The sequence below is a fragment of the Nothobranchius furzeri genome, chromosome 2, assembly GCF_043380555.1.
Source record: "Nothobranchius furzeri strain GRZ-AD chromosome 2, NfurGRZ-RIMD1, whole genome shotgun sequence".
Taxonomy (NCBI): domain Eukaryota; kingdom Metazoa; phylum Chordata; class Actinopteri; order Cyprinodontiformes; family Nothobranchiidae; genus Nothobranchius; species Nothobranchius furzeri.
Window position 1 is genome coordinate 100,112,890 of NC_091742.1, and position 17,655 is coordinate 100,130,544.

The 17,655-nt window shown below is 40.2% G+C and overlaps 2 protein-coding genes across 5 annotated transcripts in view; both read left to right on the forward strand.

Annotated features, from left to right (window-relative positions):
- The window catches only part of LOC107373927 (zinc finger protein 585A), a 95,253-nt gene that overhangs the window by 37,531 nt on the left and 40,067 nt on the right, over window positions 1-17,655 (forward strand). For 2 of the 3 annotated variants that reach the window (XM_070548429.1, XM_070548428.1), the window contains exon 1: window positions 9,574-16,127. The exons of the other annotated variant lie outside the window; for it this stretch is intronic. The gene's annotated coding sequence lies outside the window, so the exon portion shown is untranslated. Of the gene's footprint in view, window positions 1-9,573; window positions 16,128-17,655 lie in introns of those variants that run through there. 3 annotated transcript variants of the gene reach the window in all.
- LOC139066227 (oocyte zinc finger protein XlCOF6-like) lies at window positions 440-9,312 on the forward strand. 2 transcript variants are annotated; one of them, XM_070548554.1, is made up of 3 exons: window positions 440-529; window positions 6,161-6,245; window positions 6,314-9,312. In XM_070548554.1, exon 3 carries the CDS (start codon window positions 6,382-6,384, stop codon window positions 8,119-8,121), a length of 1,740 nt encoding a protein of 579 aa, XP_070404655.1. In that variant the 5' UTR covers window positions 440-529; window positions 6,161-6,245; window positions 6,314-6,381; the 3' UTR covers window positions 8,122-9,312. The 2 variants fall into 2 exon arrangements, with proteins under 2 accessions (XP_070404655.1, XP_070404654.1); XM_070548553.1 differs by having other exon boundaries at window positions 6,325-9,312.

A 17,655-nucleotide genomic window follows, 5' to 3' on the forward strand; every position in this document is an offset into this window, starting at 1 on the left:
CGGAATTGACTTGCAGGAGCAAGTACCCAAGCTTCATCCTGTTTAATCTCTGAAGTGGCGTAAATCTGCCCCGCTTCTTCTTCTTTAACCGTTTTTCTGATGAAAAAATAAATAAAAATAAATAAAATGAACGAGCTTTTAATAAATTATATATATATAACTTTAACTTACTCTGTACAGGTGCTGGAGGTGGTGCGTTCTCTTCATCGGTCGTGGGTTGTTCTGAAAGGATAAAAAACATCATCTTTTTTACTTCAAAATTTAATATACTCTGCGGAGCTTTTTGTGAAACAGCTTACCGGCTGGCTGCTCAGGACCACGTTCAGCGGTTTCAGAGTCGTTGTCGGATTGTTCTGAAAGAATAAAAATAATGAAAAATATGAACGAATCATCTTTGAAGTAAATAACCACCTTTTTATATATCTCTTACCCTGTGCAGGAGAAGGGGGAGGAGGAGGAGGAGGAGGAGGTGTGGGCGGAGATATTGAAGCGGCTGTCTGATGTTGTTCTGAAAGGATAAAAAACAACGGTAAATGTGAACGAGACATCTTTGACTTATTAATCAGTTGTTTTTTTTATCGTTACCATCCGTCTGCGCATGAGAAGGGGTTGGAGGTGGTGGGGGCTGAGATATTGGGGGTGCGTAGGCCGTCGGCCGTTGCTCTGGAGAATAAAAACGATAAATATGAACGACACATCTCTGACTTATTAATCGCTATTTTGTAATCACTTACCAGCTTCGAGGATCGTCTGTGGCGTGATGGTCCTGTAACGAACAGCTTTCACGTTCGCATTCGCATGTGATCTGACGGTATGGCTGGGCGGATACGAATGTAAGACGGTTCGGCTGGTGGATGGAGGCGTGGTTGGGTAAAAGTTATCACTTCCGGGGTAAGGTTGAACCCCCTCCTTTTCTGTAAAATGAGATATTTCTCAGCTGAAGAAAAGAACGTTACGTATATATTTATAAAATCCACTCACTCAGATTCTCGACCGCGCGGTTAATTTTAGACAAATCATCCAGGTGAAAAGGTACCGGAGTTTTACAAGTTAATTCCTCAATAGGAATTTCTTCCCACTCACCGTCCGATATGACAATAGCGTCTGAAAATAAAGATGTTAAACCAGAAAGAGAAAAAAAGATTTGCGTCTCAAGTTAAAAACTTACCCGTCATCTTAGCTTGTTACACCTCAAATCACGACTCCGAAAATGCGGTTTTACATTTTATACAGCTGTTTAAAAAAATCTTGAATAGAAAACGGTTGCGATTGGTCGAAAAAAAATGTTTATAAACAATACAGAGTAATTTGCTTTGTTGTATAGGTAGACAAATGTCTGAATGGGTGTTTAGAGTTTTGTGTGTGTGTGTGTGTGTGTGTGTGTGTGTGTGTGTGTGTGTGTGTGTGTGTGTGTGTGTGTGTGCGTGCGTGCAGATCCAAAAAAATAATACCGGACCGGTTTTGTACCGGACATTTCTTCCTGAAATCGCTTATGAAAAATCTGTTGCGTTGTCAAGCCAATCTCATCATGTCTCAATTCGAACGTTGTTTTTAGCAGAGGAAGGCTATATTCAAAACACGTATCCATCGGTTCTTCTTCTTCGCTCGTGTGTAAATCCGTTTACGACATGCATGTGCCTTAGTTTAACTATTCTGAGAGGTATGACATTAAAGGTTTGACCAGAGGTACGTCTGCTCTGAGACTTTACTAATCCACCCCTCCCAAAAAACAAACCTCATAAACAGCTTTTTATTTATTTCAGCTGTTATAGGTCCTACAAAAAGGATCAAATCTTTTCTTTGAGGCAGGAAGCAATGTGTGTGTGTGTGTGTGTGTGTGTGTGTGTGTGTGTGTGTGTCTGTGTGTGTGTGTGTGTGTGTGTGTGTGTGTGTGTGTGTGTGTGTGTGTGTGTGACAGTGAAAACAAAATGTGACACTAAAGGCAGGAGGCGATGGTTAAGCTTTCACTGCTGATGATGATGACGAACCAAAGATGCTGTTCACCTAAATAGCTCTTTGAAACAATAGCAAGTCATTTGCTTTTGTGAATTGTTTCCGTGACGACTAGGTTCAGCCAGTTTTTTGTTTTAAAACTTACCCGCCACCTGCAAGAAAAAAAGGAAGTCATTTGCTTTGTCAGAAGTCGCTGGCCGTGTAAAATTGTTTAGAATGAGCTTTAAGAAAGCTCAACAGATCTTTGTTGAACCAACTTCCCGCCACTCTTTCAATTCAGCCCACCTGCAAAACAAAGGCTTGAGTATGCTGGGTGGTTTACAACAGAACCATAAATGGTTTAGGATGGCAAACCATTGCTTTTCTGAAGTGAGAGAAATGTATGAATGGTGTTTAGAGTTGGTAACAGAGAGAGTCAGACATTTTCTGAAAGGGGAAAGTGCTTTAAATGTGTGTGTAAGTGTGTGTGTGTGTGTGTGTGTGTGTGTGTGTGTGTGTGTGTGTGTGTGTGTGTGTGTGTGTGTGTGGGCTTACAGCCATTAATTTGATGTGCTGCTGGACAGAGAGTTTTACACAATAGTTTTAGTTCTGGTCAAAAAGTGTCAGTGAGCTGCATGTAAATATTTACACATTTAAACACAAAGTTTAAGACTGAACATACGAAATCCAACGTGAACATCTGCCAGATGGCTGAGTAAATCAAAGAGAGTATTAATGACATAGACAATGTGTCACTCTGAAGAGTTTGTGTGTGTTCAGCAAAAGGCTGCAAAAGCTCTTGCATTGACTTCAGCTTCTGCCACTCACTTGAGAGCAAGCAGACCATCCCATCTTGTTTGCTACTTCACAAACAGATTCTTTAACTTTGAGGAGACGTACAACCATTTCATAAGTACTTGACCAGCGTGTGGGGCTGTCATTCACAGCAGTTAGGCCGCACTCATCCACTGTCAGTGAGCCATGTCTGTAGGCACCTCTTCCTCGTGGCTTGGTGCTTCATGCATCTCCTCGTGGTTCATCATTTTTTCTTAGAGCTCGGCTTTTCACCATTCGGACAGATCTGAGCTTTTAAAGCGTTATACACAATAGGATTACACTCAGAAGGGAGGGGGCTGTGGGAACCGCTGGGTAACACAATAAGAAACTTCACGCGCCATTACACACATTAGCCTATGACGTGGGGAATCATCGACATCTGGACACGTTCAACAATACGCCATTGATGATGCGGCGTGGGGGGGTCTAGCCCATCTGGACGATCAACAATACACATGTCCATTTGATTAATGATACGGAAGGGGGGGCAAAGATTGAACAATACACCTGTCCATTTGATTAATGATAGGAAGGGGGGCAAGGTCAAGGGTCAAATGGACAATAGGACTGAAAGGTCAAAGAACAATAGACCTGTCAAAAAGTTTGACGAAAGGTATCTTATAATTCTCTCTAACAATGATTGAAGAAGTGAGAGAAAAACGTATTTCCATGGCGTGATGGCGAATTTCGCCATGCTCTCAAAGCCCCGCCTTTATTCGAAACCTGCCAGTACTATAGACCAAGTGACCTCAACTTGTCTTGAGGCTTAGCCACGCCCACACCTTTATACTTATTTAAAATCCAATGGTTGAATTTTTTCATCTGTGTCTTAAGAGTGTATAGCAGATGTTTGAAGGCGATTGGTGAAAAGGGTGATGGAGCATCCTTCTCCAAACAACGTGTGCGAAAACCACTAAATCGAGTACTTGGACCAAAATGGCCGACTTCCTTTGCGACTTTGCACTTGGTTCCAAGAGACTTTTTTGTAGGTCCTGAGACACCACATTAGTGTACCAAATTTCGTAATCCTCAGTCAAAGCATGGCTTGGGGCTGACAGTTTTAATGGTCCTAGGGGGCGCTATTTCAGAAAATAGGCCACACCCACCAGATTTTCACATCAGATTATTTTGGGGGCAGGACTAGGATCACTCCCAAGAAGTTTTGTGGCGATATCTCTAGAAATGACGAAATGGGAGGCAAACGTAAGGCCACGTCGGTACACCTGACTTCGCTGCGCCGCCACAGCCCCGCCTTCTGCAGAAAACTCCCATAAAGTGACACCAAGCAACCCCAACTTGTCTTCAGTTACCTGCTACAAATTTGGGTTGATTATTTGAAAGGGGCGAATTTTGGAAAATTTCCCAGTAAAACTTGACCTTTTAAGTCCTGAGGGGCGGGGCTTACGTGACATCATCACTCAACCATTCATTTGTCTTCGGAGGCGATGGCGATTGTCCATAGAACATTTCTTTAACTGTAATTCTTTCATTTATGACATTATAGCAATTTTAATTTTTTTGGCGAGTGCTCAAACTTTGAGGCCTGGCCCCGCCCCTTCAGTTTTTACGAAAAGTCGATTTTTTTTTCTCACTTGAATCGTCCATCGCTTCTGTTCGATGGCACACTGTTTTTGAGACGATCGTGCGAAAAATGACCAAACTGTTCAACCAAATATAGACCCTAGAAATGGCCAAAACGGGGTCAAAATGGCCACTTTAGTCCAAAATGGCCGACTTCCTGTTTGATATTGACCATGGGTGCAAGAGGCTTTTCTGTGCGTATTGAGTTCTACAAGTGTACCAAATTTCATCACTCTACTATGAAAAAAGGTCAAAACGGAGGGGTATTTTTAATTTTCCAGGGGGCGCTGTCGAAACATTTTTTTTTACCAACTTCCACGTTGCCAGTGAAATATGTAAGTTTCACGCACTTTCTACATTGGGCCAGAATTTGGTGAGTTTTTGGATATGCTAAGACCCCCTAAAGGCCACCAATAAAATAACCACAAGCACTTACAGGCCCCACTAAAGGGGACGTAACACAGAGAGTAGTTTTAGAGGAACTGAATTAATTGATAGGTTATTTATTTACAAACGTAGATAAAGAAGACAATCTTGTATGAAAAAAGCATTAAAAATGTCAATAATCGAAGAATCGTGGCATCAGTAATCGAATTGAACCAAAAATCATTATAATCGAACAATCGAATCTCCCATATTCGAAATCGAATCGAACCGTGAAGTACCCTTTTTGGAACACCCCTATTTGTAGTGGAGATGAGTGGTACCCGGTGGGGTCTTCAGCTGTTGTAGTCCATCCGCCTCAAGGTTGTGCGTGTTGTGGCTTCACAAATGCTTTGCTGCGTTCCTCGGTTGTAACGAGGGTTAGGTTTAGGGTCTTCTATCAGCTTGAATTAGTCGGCCCATTCTGCTCTGACCGCTAGCATCAACAAGACATTTGGCCCACAGGACTGCCACATACTGGATGTTTTTCCCTTTTCACACCATTCTTTGTAAACCCTAGAAGTGGTTGTGGGTGAAAATCCCAGTAACTGAGCAGATTGTGAATTACTCGGACCGGCCCGTCTGGCACCAACAACCATGCCACGCTCAGATTAGCTTAAATCACCTTTCTTTCCCATTCTGACCTTCAATTTGGAGTTCAGGAGATGGTGTTGACCAGGACCACACCCCTAAATGCAGGGTGGTAGAGACGTATGGAGACGGTCGTTCTGAGACATGAGACTGTGTGTTTTTGGTGAACATTAATGCAGGAGTGTGTAAAACAGCTCATGTTTAATTAAAATTAAATAAAATATTTATTTAACTTGACATAAATTGTAATGCTTGACTGTTGTGCTACAGCCATGGGAGGAACATTTTGGGTCCCAGCCAGATTCTCTGCTTCCCTGCTGCTCTCTCCATCATCATGCTGCTCCTTGCTCTGCCTCTCCACTTGTCTCTCCTTCACACACCTCCTCCACTTCAGCCTACTTGTCTAATATATTAGCCACATGTTAGATTCCCTTCAATCACCAATAGGAACGTTGGGAATATCACACGTATCACGGTACAGATCACTCAGAGGGAACTGGGTCACGATAAAGAACAATGAGCATCTTCATCTAACGTTACCTCAACATCTTCCTCGGCTTCCTTCCTCTTCTTCTGAAAATGCGAGCAGAAATGAGTCTCGGTGGGAACATGACCCGACATGAAGCTGTACGCTGTTACCGATCTGGAATTACGCATTAACGACAGACCACATTGACTATGTTACTGTTCACGTGTAGCAGCGTGTGTTAGCATGAAGCTGGTTTTCACAGGTCTGAACTAAAAATGCCTTCTTCTAACGTAAGGTTCCTTTCTTCCACCTTTTCTCTCCCTGTAGTTTTCTTTAACTCGTGAGAGCAGCGCACCGCACAGAAGCCGGCTCCTTCGCACACGGGGAAAAACGGCAGTACTGGTTTTTCAAAGTAAAATACATTTTAAAGTTTTGTTATATTTAAATTCATTTTAAACTGTGATAATTCATTCTCTGCAGTTTTGTGTCAGTTTAAGGAATAAGGAAGAGCTCCTGAAGAACTGAGGCCTCCTTTGAAGCAGAAGGACATGGAGCCCCTCAACATGAAGCAGGAAGAGGAGGAGCAGCTTGATGAGATTAAAACTGATGCCACCAACATTTCATTCTCTGCAGTTTCTCATCAGGTTAAGGAAGAAGAAAGAGAAGTTCTGTTGTCACAGTTTGATCAGAACCAACCTAAAGACAGAGATCTTCCAACCAGCAGCACCACTGACCAGATGAAAGCAGAAAGTGGTAGAGAGGATTATGGAGGACCAGAAACTACCAGGAATCCAGATCTAAATCTTTATGAATATGATTCTAACTCTTCAGAGACTGAAGTCAGCAATGATGAAGATGATGACCAGGATGGCAACGATTCTGACTGTCAACTGAAACTCTTGTCAGATTCTGAGCCAAACACCAAAGATGATAACAAAGACTGGAAGGAGAGCAGGTCTTCTAAATCACATGTTAAGGCTGTCAAATCTTTCAGCTGCCCAGAGTGTGGTGAACAGTTTCTCCATGAGCGGTCTCTCCAGAAACACATGAGAGTGACAAGTCATTCAGGACTGAAGTCTTCAAGCTGTTGTGTTGATAAGAAACGTGTTAGAGTGAAGCAAAATGTAGACTCTAGCAGGAAAGTTCAGACAAAACTAAAATCATTTAGTTGTGACGACTGTGGAAAAAGTTTCAGCTTCATATCATATTTAGACATTCACATGAGAATTCACACAGGACAGAAGCCTTTTGCTTGTGAGCTCTGTGGACAAAGATTTAGTGTAAAGTCAAAATTAAACAGACACATGAGTGTCCATACAGGACAGAAGCCTTTTGCTTGTGAGCTCTGTGGACAAAGATTTATCCGAAAGGACCATTTAGGCACCCACATGAGAGTCCACACAGGAGAGAAGCCTTTTACTTGTGAGCTCTGTGGACAAAGATTTAGTCGAAAGGACATGTTAGGCATTCACATGAGAGTCCATACAGGTCAGAAGCCTTGTGCTTGTGAGCTCTGTGGACAAAGGTTTAGCCAAAAAATTTCTTTAAACAGACACATGAGAGTCCACACAGGACAGAAGCCTTTTGTTTGTGAGCTATGTGAAAAAAGATTTAGACTAAAGTCAAATTTAAACAGTCACATGAGAGTCCATACAGGACAGAAGCCTTTTGCTTGTGAGCTCTGTGAAAAAAGATTTAGTTTAAAGTCCAGTTTAAACAGTCACATGAGAGTTCACACAGGACAGAAGCCTTGTGCTTGTGAGCTCTGTGGACAAAGATATAGTGATAAGTCAAGGTTAAACCGTCACATGAGAGTCCACACAGGACAGAAGCCTTTTGCTTGTGAGCTATGTGAAAAAAGATTTAGTGTAAAGTCAAGTTTAAACAGTCACATGATAGTTCACACAGGACAGAAGCCTTGTGCTTGTGAGCTCTGTGGACAAAGATATAGTGATAAGTCAAGGTTAAACAGTCACATGAGAGTTCATACAGGTCAGAAGCCTTTTGCCTGTGAGCTATGTGAAAAAAGATTCAGTTTTAAGTCAAGATTGAACAGTCACATGAGAGTTCATACAGGACAGAAGCCTTTTGCTTGTGAGCTCTGTGGACAAAGATTCACACACAAGGGAAATTTAGGCAGACACATGAGAGTTCACACAGGGCAGAAGCCTTTTGCTTGTGAGCTCTGCGAACAAAGATTTAGTGATAAGTCAAAATTAAACAGACACATGATTGTCCATACAGGACAGAAGCCTTTTGCTTGTGAGCTGTGTGAAAAAAACATTTAGTGATAAGACAAGTTTAAACAGTCACATGAGATTTCACACAGGACATAAGCCATTGGCTTGTGAGCTCTGTGGACAAAGATTTATCCGAAAGGACTATTTAGGCACTCACATGAGAGTCCACACAGGACAGAAGCCTTTTGCTCGTGAACTCTGCGCACAAAGATTTGCTCAAAAGAGAAGTTTAAACTTTCACACGAGAGTTCACACAGGACAGAATTAATTTTTTTTTACTATCTCCCCCCCCCCCCCCCCCAAACATATAGGACATTTTGTAATGTACTGATGGAGTTGGGAAGAGGCAAGGTCAAGCACCTGTCTGTTGCCAGGGAAGAATAAGCTGGATGAGTTTCGTTTAAAATAATGTATCCATAATTTATCTAACAGGGGCGACCTCTGCTGGATCCATTCTATGGCCATCTTTTGACACCACTCTACCCAAGAACCTGTCCATAGAGCTCCGGACCCCACGTGACTCTCAGTAGACGCCATATTGGCAATCAAAAAAGGTAAACCAACACGGATCGTAAACATGAACGTGAACGGGATCGGCTTGGATTTTACTTTGTCGGAGTTTACTTCACACTTTAAAACCGAAGAAATCGTTTTATATAGTTAGAAATTAAATAGACTAAACATCTCCGACCCTTACCGTGCCCCTGGGATACTTTTTAAAAACGCCAGAAGCTGTCGGAGCGGACTTCTTACCGGACCTGGCCGGGGAACCCCTTGGGATTTCCCCGGAGCTACTGCCCCCGTAACCCGACTCTGGATAAGTGGATGAAAATTGATGGACAAATAACAGATTTACATGTAAGTAGTTTAAATCGAGTGCTGTGCTGTTTGAATGTATAAACTGAACGCCAAGAGAAATCACTAGTTTGATTTTTTTTTTTCTGTGAATAAAATAAATATGTCAGGCAGGAGCGTCTCAGGATCTGTCTGAGATCTGTCTCGGTGAGACGGATAATAGCAATCCAAAGTGCTATTAAGAAATAATTTAGCTTAACTGCAAACCAAACTCTTTCACCCAGAACGTGTTTTTCTCTCTCTAAGATAAAAACCTTCTGAGACCTACATTCACACATCCAAATACCAAGTTTTAATACCAACGCTTTTATAAATTGTCATTTATGAATCGTCCTTTAAATTGTCATCTTTAAATTGTTGGTAATAAATTCTTAACTTTTTAAACCTGACTCTTCTTTGAAATAAAACACAGAGTGGTGCATTTGGTCACTGAATGAGCAAAGATCTCTTTAGATCTTCTGAATTAATAAATAAACCTTTGCTGTTAATTTAAATCTCTTAAGTTAAATATTTATCTTTTGATTAAATATAGACCAAGCCAGTTGGTGTATGAACTTCCATCAATTATATAAATATTCGTGGATATATATATATATATATATATATATATATATATATATATATATATATATATAGTTTCATTGCTAATTCGTTTGATCTTTCTCAGAAATTAACAAAGCTGAAATAGCAACAGCGTTAAATTCTAGTTATGTAGATTAACAACGCTACAACCATTTTCATCTTTTGCAAAAGCTTTACATTCCTCCCTAAGCATCATCCTCACTCCCGACAGTTGCGCACTTGTTAGGTGGTCTAAAACTACCGGAGCAAGTACCGCTTTTGTCACTGGTGGAGACTAATGGGACTTCAACTGTGGCTGTTTTGTTTTTTTGTTGGGTTTCTACAGGTTGTAGGGCAGCTGTGTAAATTGCTTTGACACCTCCAATGTGCCCCAGGATAACACGCGGACCTACAGTAATGCTATGGCATGTGGTGTTAGTGACAGACACCGGGACCGTGGCTAATTTGCTTTTTTTTTGCCTTAAACATTACTTCCTGCAAATGAAGCCCCTCAGGACGGCTGGGGTTCAGGACGGGACAAAACAACATAACGGTGTCCTCGTCAGCCTGTATGCGTGTGCGACAGTGAATGGTAGTAGCTTCACTAGGACCCAATACAACTTTACCCTGCCCGCTTTTAACTTGAATCTTCTCAGCCTCTGTTTGATGTGTCTGTACCAACTAGATTAAAGTCGTAGCAGACCCAAAGTCAATGTCAAAAGCACTACTTACAACCTGTGCAGTACAGTCACTGTTTTTGTCACCCTGTACTTTAAGTTGCTCGTTGATGACTTCTTCTATCACATTGTATCCAATAATAGGATCCTGCACTACATTTGGGTCACTAGAGACCAATACAGGCACTAGGAGGCTCAAGCCGTTCTCCACCCCTGTCAGCCTAAACTCTACCGGGCCCACCCCATAAATGGTGTCTGTCTACACATTGGATCGTGCATGGGACTGTGTCATCAGTGAGGGGAGAGCGGGCAGCAGAGGGCGACAACGTCCTCTGCTGCCCGTGGATAAATGGAGTAGGAAGTGACGCCACCATCAGAGTCAGCTCTGAGGAAGTTTACAGCCACGAATGAAACTGTCAGCAAGGTTAAACAAAAACTTTTCTGTGTTTTAAAAAGAACCCAAAATACAACGTCATACTAAAACAAATCACTTTAGTGTTAACCCTCTCATGCTCAAAATAAGTTTTGATAAAAGGACAAACAACTAAGTCCTTCAGGGGAACTTCTGAGGTAAAAATGCTCATGAAGTACGTATGTGGAGTAACCAGGTAGGTAGGTTTTTACGTTGCTAATCTGCAACGCCTGCCTCCAGAGGGTTAAACAAATTATTAAATCTGAAATCAGCTTTAGTCTTCAGTTTGTTCTCAATGTGCATGGCATAACGGATGGTGGCCCTCGGTAGTTTAGAAACTCTGGATACGGCCCTGCTACGGGCCGTGTTCGAGTTGAGCTGCGCCTCGCCTGGAAAACAAACGAGAGCAGACGGAAGCAGCAGGGGGTGTGGCTGAAAGCCGGCGTTTAAATCGGACAGATTTCCCTACAAGTGTAGCTCGGGGGTGACGATGGCTGAAGATATCCCGTTAGAGTTCATACTTGTTTAATGTTTTATTTTAATTCTGGTGCCTGTTAGCAGCTGAAACACATCCTCACGTGCTTGTGGATATCATATATTGTATATGGAGACATGACTGTAATAATAAGTAAAGGTTATCAGCTGTAGCTTCAGTGTGCTCATAGGAAACGTGACAAAAGAACACAAAACACATTTCTCTTTATGGCCTATATAGTTGTCATCATCAACATAACATGATTTACAGAATACATGTGACCTACTATCACTGTTTTTCTCCTTGAATACGCTTTACTGAAAAAGCACATAATACAACTGCAAAGAAATAGCAAGCACAATGTCAGGAGGTTTCTATGGGGAAACAGAACAAACAATCTAACAAAGAATCACATGATATTGAACATGGAACATAAGTTTATGGTTTTGACAGCTTTCAAATTTTGAGAATGTTGTATGGTTTGAATTTTATTTGATTAATTTATTGATATTATTAGCTAAATTTCATATACATAAGTCGAAATTTTCTAATGCAAAAGCTTCCTTTCAGCGCTTTTTAAATGAAACCAGACAATATATAAAAACCATGTGACCAACTAATATTTCATGTTCTACCACCGGATGTTTGGATCAAAATATGAACCAATCAGATCTTAGATCAGGTGAGAGCCAGGCGTTTCCCGTCATCATCTTTTACAGAACTCGCTCCGTCTTAAAATTCCTTTATAAGCAGCAAAACGAGCCCGAAGGTGCAAACTTCTAGCTGTATGTGATGGAAAAAAACCTGAGCTCAAATAAGAGAACTCTTATTACTCCTACTTCCTCCCCGTCGAAACCTTCTGGTAAGAAAAGAGTGATGGAAACTGACATGGCGGAAAGCATTATTAAGACGCTCAAGATGGCTATCGAAGAGCAAGGAGCTAACATCAAGAAGAGTGTTAGCGACCTGAAGGTTACTATTAACTTTATCTCAGAAGATCTCAGAGAGCTAAAAGGAAAAGTGTCTCGTACTGAAGTAAAAGTGGATAAAGCAGAAGAGAAAATTCAAACGCGGGAAAACAAAGTGCTGGAGTTAACTCGGTATAAACGAAGATGGAACCTGCGACTTCACGGTCTACCTGAAAAAGAAGGAGAAGAATACGCAGTAAGGTTATTGAAATCTGCCAAAACATGGATCCTGGCCACCGAGATAAGTTCCCGGAGGTACTCGATTCAGTCCACAGAATCGGCCGACGACGCGAGTCCTCCTCTGCACCACTGCATCGCGCCATAATCCTGCAATTTACTATGAGACACTTTCGAGAATCCATCTGGAAGGCAGCGAAGCGATCTGATTACCTGAAGACAAGGAAGCTCCATTTCAAAGAAGATCTCTCTCCCGAGGACCGAGAGAGGCGCAACCAACTATGGCCACAGGTGGAGAAAGCACGTAAGGAAGGGAAAATTGCCTACTTCGTGGGAGCCCGTGCTTTCGTGAACAGAAAAGAAATTCACTGAAATCTCTTCCAGCCCAGTCGTGGATATACCTCAAGGTCTCGTTCCCCTATTGTTCTGAAGACTTATAGTATGCTGTTGCTGCAAAACTGTTTTGTGAAGCACTTTTTTAGACAAGAGTAGTTCTGCTCTCTCTGAAGCTTACACACTCTTCTCAGGGTAAAAACTTAATTTACTTTTCAAAATTTCATCTTTATCCTTTATTTCTTTTAATGCTCGAGGACTAAGAGACTATACCAAAAGGAAAGCTCTGTTTTTATATGCTAAAAGTTTGAATACTGACTATTGTTTCTTACAAGAATCTCATTCTGAACCTAAGGACGCTAACTTCTGGAAATCTCAATGGGGTGAAGATTTCTGGATGTCTCATGGCACAAACCATTCAGCGGGAACTCTGATCTTAAAACATAAATTTAATGGAAAAATTATATCGTCAGAAACTGATCCAAACGAACATTTTATTTTGCTGGTTGTTTTTTTTAATGATCAGACCCTCTTATTGGGTAACATTTACGGCTATAATAACAAACAGGAGAATATTGACCTAATACTTGTTATAAATGAAAAAATTGAGTCTTTAATAAGTAAATTTGCTAATCTAAAGATTATATTAGGAGGAGACTGGAATCATTGACTCAATGACATGATAGATAGATGGCCAAGTAAAAGTCAGGAAAGTAGTAATTACATGTTGGATTTTATAAATGAAAGAGACCTAATTGATATCTGGAGAATCAAAAATCCAACAATTAAGGAATTTTCGTGGAAAAATAGATCTGGCTCCTTACAGTCTCGTATTGATTATTGGCTAATTTCTGATCCTTTATCCGAATATGTTTCTACATCAAAAATGTTGCCAACACCCTTGACAGGTCATAAAACAATTTTTCTGGAGATGTTTGTGTGCTAGAAAATCATCTAAAAGAGTGAATTCATATTGGAAATTAAATAATTATCTCCTACTGAATGATTCTTTGGTAAAGGAAATTAAAACAAAAATAGATGAGTTTTGGAACAAGGCATGTGTTGAAAATACTTTTTGTAAAAATTGGGAGCTTATGAAATTTGAATTGAGGTCCCTTTTAATGAAAAGGGGAGCTGAAACAGTTAGAAATAAAAAAAAGAAGAGTCAGAAATAATTTCTGAAATTATTACCTTGTCTAGATCACCTGATAATTTATCGGAAGATAACCGGAACAGACTTCAAATTCTACAATTAAAATGAGGTAATATATATATTTACAAGGCAAAAGGTGCCTTTGTGCGGTCAAGAAGGAAATGGCTTGAAGAGGGAGAACAAAACTCTAGCTATTTTTTCAAATTAGAAAAACGCCATAATGCTCTTGCCAGCATGACTAAATTTCGTACAGACGGGATCATCACACAAGACCCTCAAGTGATTTCCAAGACTTGTGAACTTTTCTATAAAAATTTATATAAATCTAATCTTTCTACAGAAGCCATGGACATTTTTTTAACTCCTTAAGTAATATTAAGACAATTAGTGACAATAATAAAACCATGTGTGATTCCCCCATCACAATACTAGACATTGAAGAGGCTATTAATAAAACGAAGCTTAATTAGAGTCCAGGGAATGACGCTTTGACTTCAGAATTTTACAAATTATTTTCAAAGGATCTGTCATGCTTTTTACATAAAGTATATGTTGAAAGCATTGATAATAACAAGCTGCCTCCTTCTTTGACTCAGGGGCTAATTACTTTGATTCCAAAACCTCAAAAGGACACCCTTTTGATAGAAAATTGGAGTCCTATTTCACTGCTGAATAACGATTATAAAATAATTGCTATGTGTTTGGCTAAAAAGTTAAAATGTGCACTTAATGATATCATTGATGAAACACAGTCTGGTTTCATGACTGGCAAACACATAACTAACAATATAAGACTGGTATATGATATTTTGGATTATTCAGATTTAATCACGGATAATAGTTTCATTCTTTTTTTGTTTGATTTCTATAAAGCTTTCGACTCCATTGAACATGAATTCATGTTCAGAGCACTTGACTTTTTCGGTTTTGGAAATATCTTTAAGGAATCAATTCAAACTCTATATGCAGATGCAAATAGCTCAATCAAACTCCCATTTGGTACAACGAAAAGATTTGATATCAACCGTGGGATCCGGCAAGGCTGTCCACTTTCCGCATTTCTCTTCCTTCTTCCTATGCTGTTACTCTCTATTCACTTTGAAAATAGCAGAGTGGTGGGTCTCTCTATCGCTGGCAGAGTACTATCTATTACTCAACTAGCGGATGACACAACACTTTTTTTAAAGATAAATATCAAGTTGATGATGCTCTCAAAGTTGTCAATAATTTCTCAATAGCCTCTGGTCTTCAACTCAATATTCCAAAATGTGAACTTCTCCCTGTTAAATTCTGCACGGATACTATTATATCAGGTGTCCCTGTTAAAAATAAGGTTAAATTTCTTGGTATTATCATTCAAAAAGACCAAGATGCCAGATTATCTGAAAATTTTGACCCTCTTATAACTGCAATACAACATAAATTTAGTCGTTGGCTTCAAAGAGATTTATCCATTACCGGAAGATCCTTGGTAGCCAAAGTTGAAGGCCTCTCCCGAATTATTTATGCAGCTATGGCACTTGATGTTTCGAAAGAACTATGCACAACAATTGATAAAATATTATTTAACTTGATTTGGAAAAAGAGAATACATTATATTAAAAAAAATGTAATGATAAACAAATTGTGTTCTGGCGGTCTAAACTCTTTAGATTTCACCTCCTTAAACGCGTCTTTTAAAGTCAAATTAAGTATACTTGTAATTGTATACCTAACTTGTTCAACTTGTTATTACAAGATGTGGATTTTTTATACCCTTTCTATATTCTACAATACCATGTATGTTTGTTATTCAAATGTATAAATTTAAAAAAATAAAACACACAAATCTAACCGGCATGCACTGCGCGCCGATCACCGGCGATCCAATCTGCGCAGAACTGTCTCATCTCGAACACGGCTACTGTCTCTCATCAGAAGCGCACTCGAAGCACCGCAGCTAGAGAGGAAGAAGGCAGTGGCTTTTCAAAATAAGGTAAAAATGTAACGTTTCATGATATTTAAATTATTTCAAACTACGATTATGGTTAGCATAAGTGCGCAAATACAGGCTATATGTTTCACTTCTTACGTTGTTGTACAGTAGTGTAACGGGTTGCGATTTGTTGTGGTTGGACTTTTATGTTGAAGGGATGTTCTTGGCCGGCTGTGTGCAGAGTTCCGGTTCGGTTGTTTAGAAGAAAACGAGCTAGTGTGATCGGAGATCGTTAACGGTGTTTCTGCTGGAGTTAAGACGTGGGCTGCGGCCAACAGTAACCCGGAATAAAGATCCGAAACGGAAACAACAAGTTGGAGTCATTAGCATCTCTTAGAAAAGGCAACAAAAGTGTGTTTTATAGGTGTGGTGGCTTTTGTTGAGCCGTGGCGGTGCGACACGAACTAGTTTAGCCCAGCAGAAAGGCCCCGCGGCTGGCTGGACCCAGCTCGACACAGCAGCAGAGCGGTAAGCTTCATATCACTCTAAAATGTCGGCTAACTTTACTGTACACGTTCATTTACTGCGGTCAAGTGAGCCGCACCTACAATAGAAGTGCGCGTTTATACGGTAGTTTATGGTAACACAGTCTCGCTGCTGGAAGGAGCGACAGAATGGGCTGACGTCAGGATGACGCAGAGCTGCTAAATGTGCCTTTTTGATAAAGGATAGAATTGTGTTTTTAAAACGGACACTAAGCATCCTATACATACATACTAAGTACCACGAGTACTACCTGGTACCAAAGTATGAACTACTCTTACTGTGTACTTAAAAGTACGTACAAAAAGCTCAACGTGCCGTGTTTGAGTTAGGATAAAACAGTATTTGGGGAAAAAGGACACTAGGCCACCTATACTTACATACTAAGTACCTCGAGTACTACCTGGTACCAAAGTATGAACTACTTTTACTGTGTACTTTTTCAGTAATTTTCCTTCAAATTAAATGGAAAAATCCCAAAGCTTTTTCAAAAGTTAAGAAAAATGTAATTTCCAAAAATAGTTTATGCTAATTATTATAAAAACTCCGAAACTTTTCCAGTTTCCAATACTTCTGCAGTTTTAAACACCTTTGGCCACGACTGTATTATTTGTTCTTCTACACTGCAATGTATCAACCAAATCATAGCATATCACAGAGTAACAGTTACAGCAACGGAGAACCAATTACCTCACTATCTACAAACACACACCCAACAGGATAAAAGTCATGCACAATATACATTCCTACTTGCGGCGTTGGAGACACGCACCATCAACTCCATCTCCCATATTCGTCTATATTCTTATTTTCTTAAACATAAACCCATGATATTGCTTCAGGTCTTGACTGAGGTTACTCCACACCTGCACACCACAGAGTGGGCTGCACGTTCTCTACATGGTTTTTCAAACAGTCCTGGTTGAGAGTTTGATGCTTCCCTTGGAGTTATAATCCCCCTCTCAATTAATTCAATTCAAAAAAACTTTATTAATCCCAGAGGGAATTTGATCCCAAAAGTAAAAAGTAAGTAAGATAGAATTTTTATACGAATGACTTGGTAATTGTTTGTTTCTTTCTTTGTACAAGCTGGTCTGTTTGAAGTTCAACCAGATGTGGGAGTTTTAGCAGGCGTTTATAAATAACTCTTTAATGTGATTCTGGTAACCTGCCGTATTCTGATGGCTCTTTTCTGAAGTGAAGAGTTGTGTTTTCCCAAACTTCAACGCAAAAGTTGGAATGTGGCCAAAAAGTGACCAATATACAAAATGTAATGCTTGATTATTCAGTACAGATTTTGCTTAACTAAGGATTGAAATACTCCAAAATACTTTAGGTTGAGTACAGTATGTTGAAAGCGAGGTTTCCGGCAGATCTTGTGGTCTATCACCCATCAACTAGATTTCATTAAATCTTAAAGTACTTAAACCATCTATTAGGGCTGTCATGGTAACCGCAAAAATGAAATATCGCAATATGAAGAAGCCCACCGCGCTGCATCATGGGCCACCGC

What these genes read in the sequence shown, in the direction of transcription:
- LOC139066227 (XM_070548554.1), top strand. Translation starts at nt 6,382, where the DNA reads ATGGAGCCCCTCAACATGAAGCAGGAAGAGGAGGAGCAGCTTGATGAG.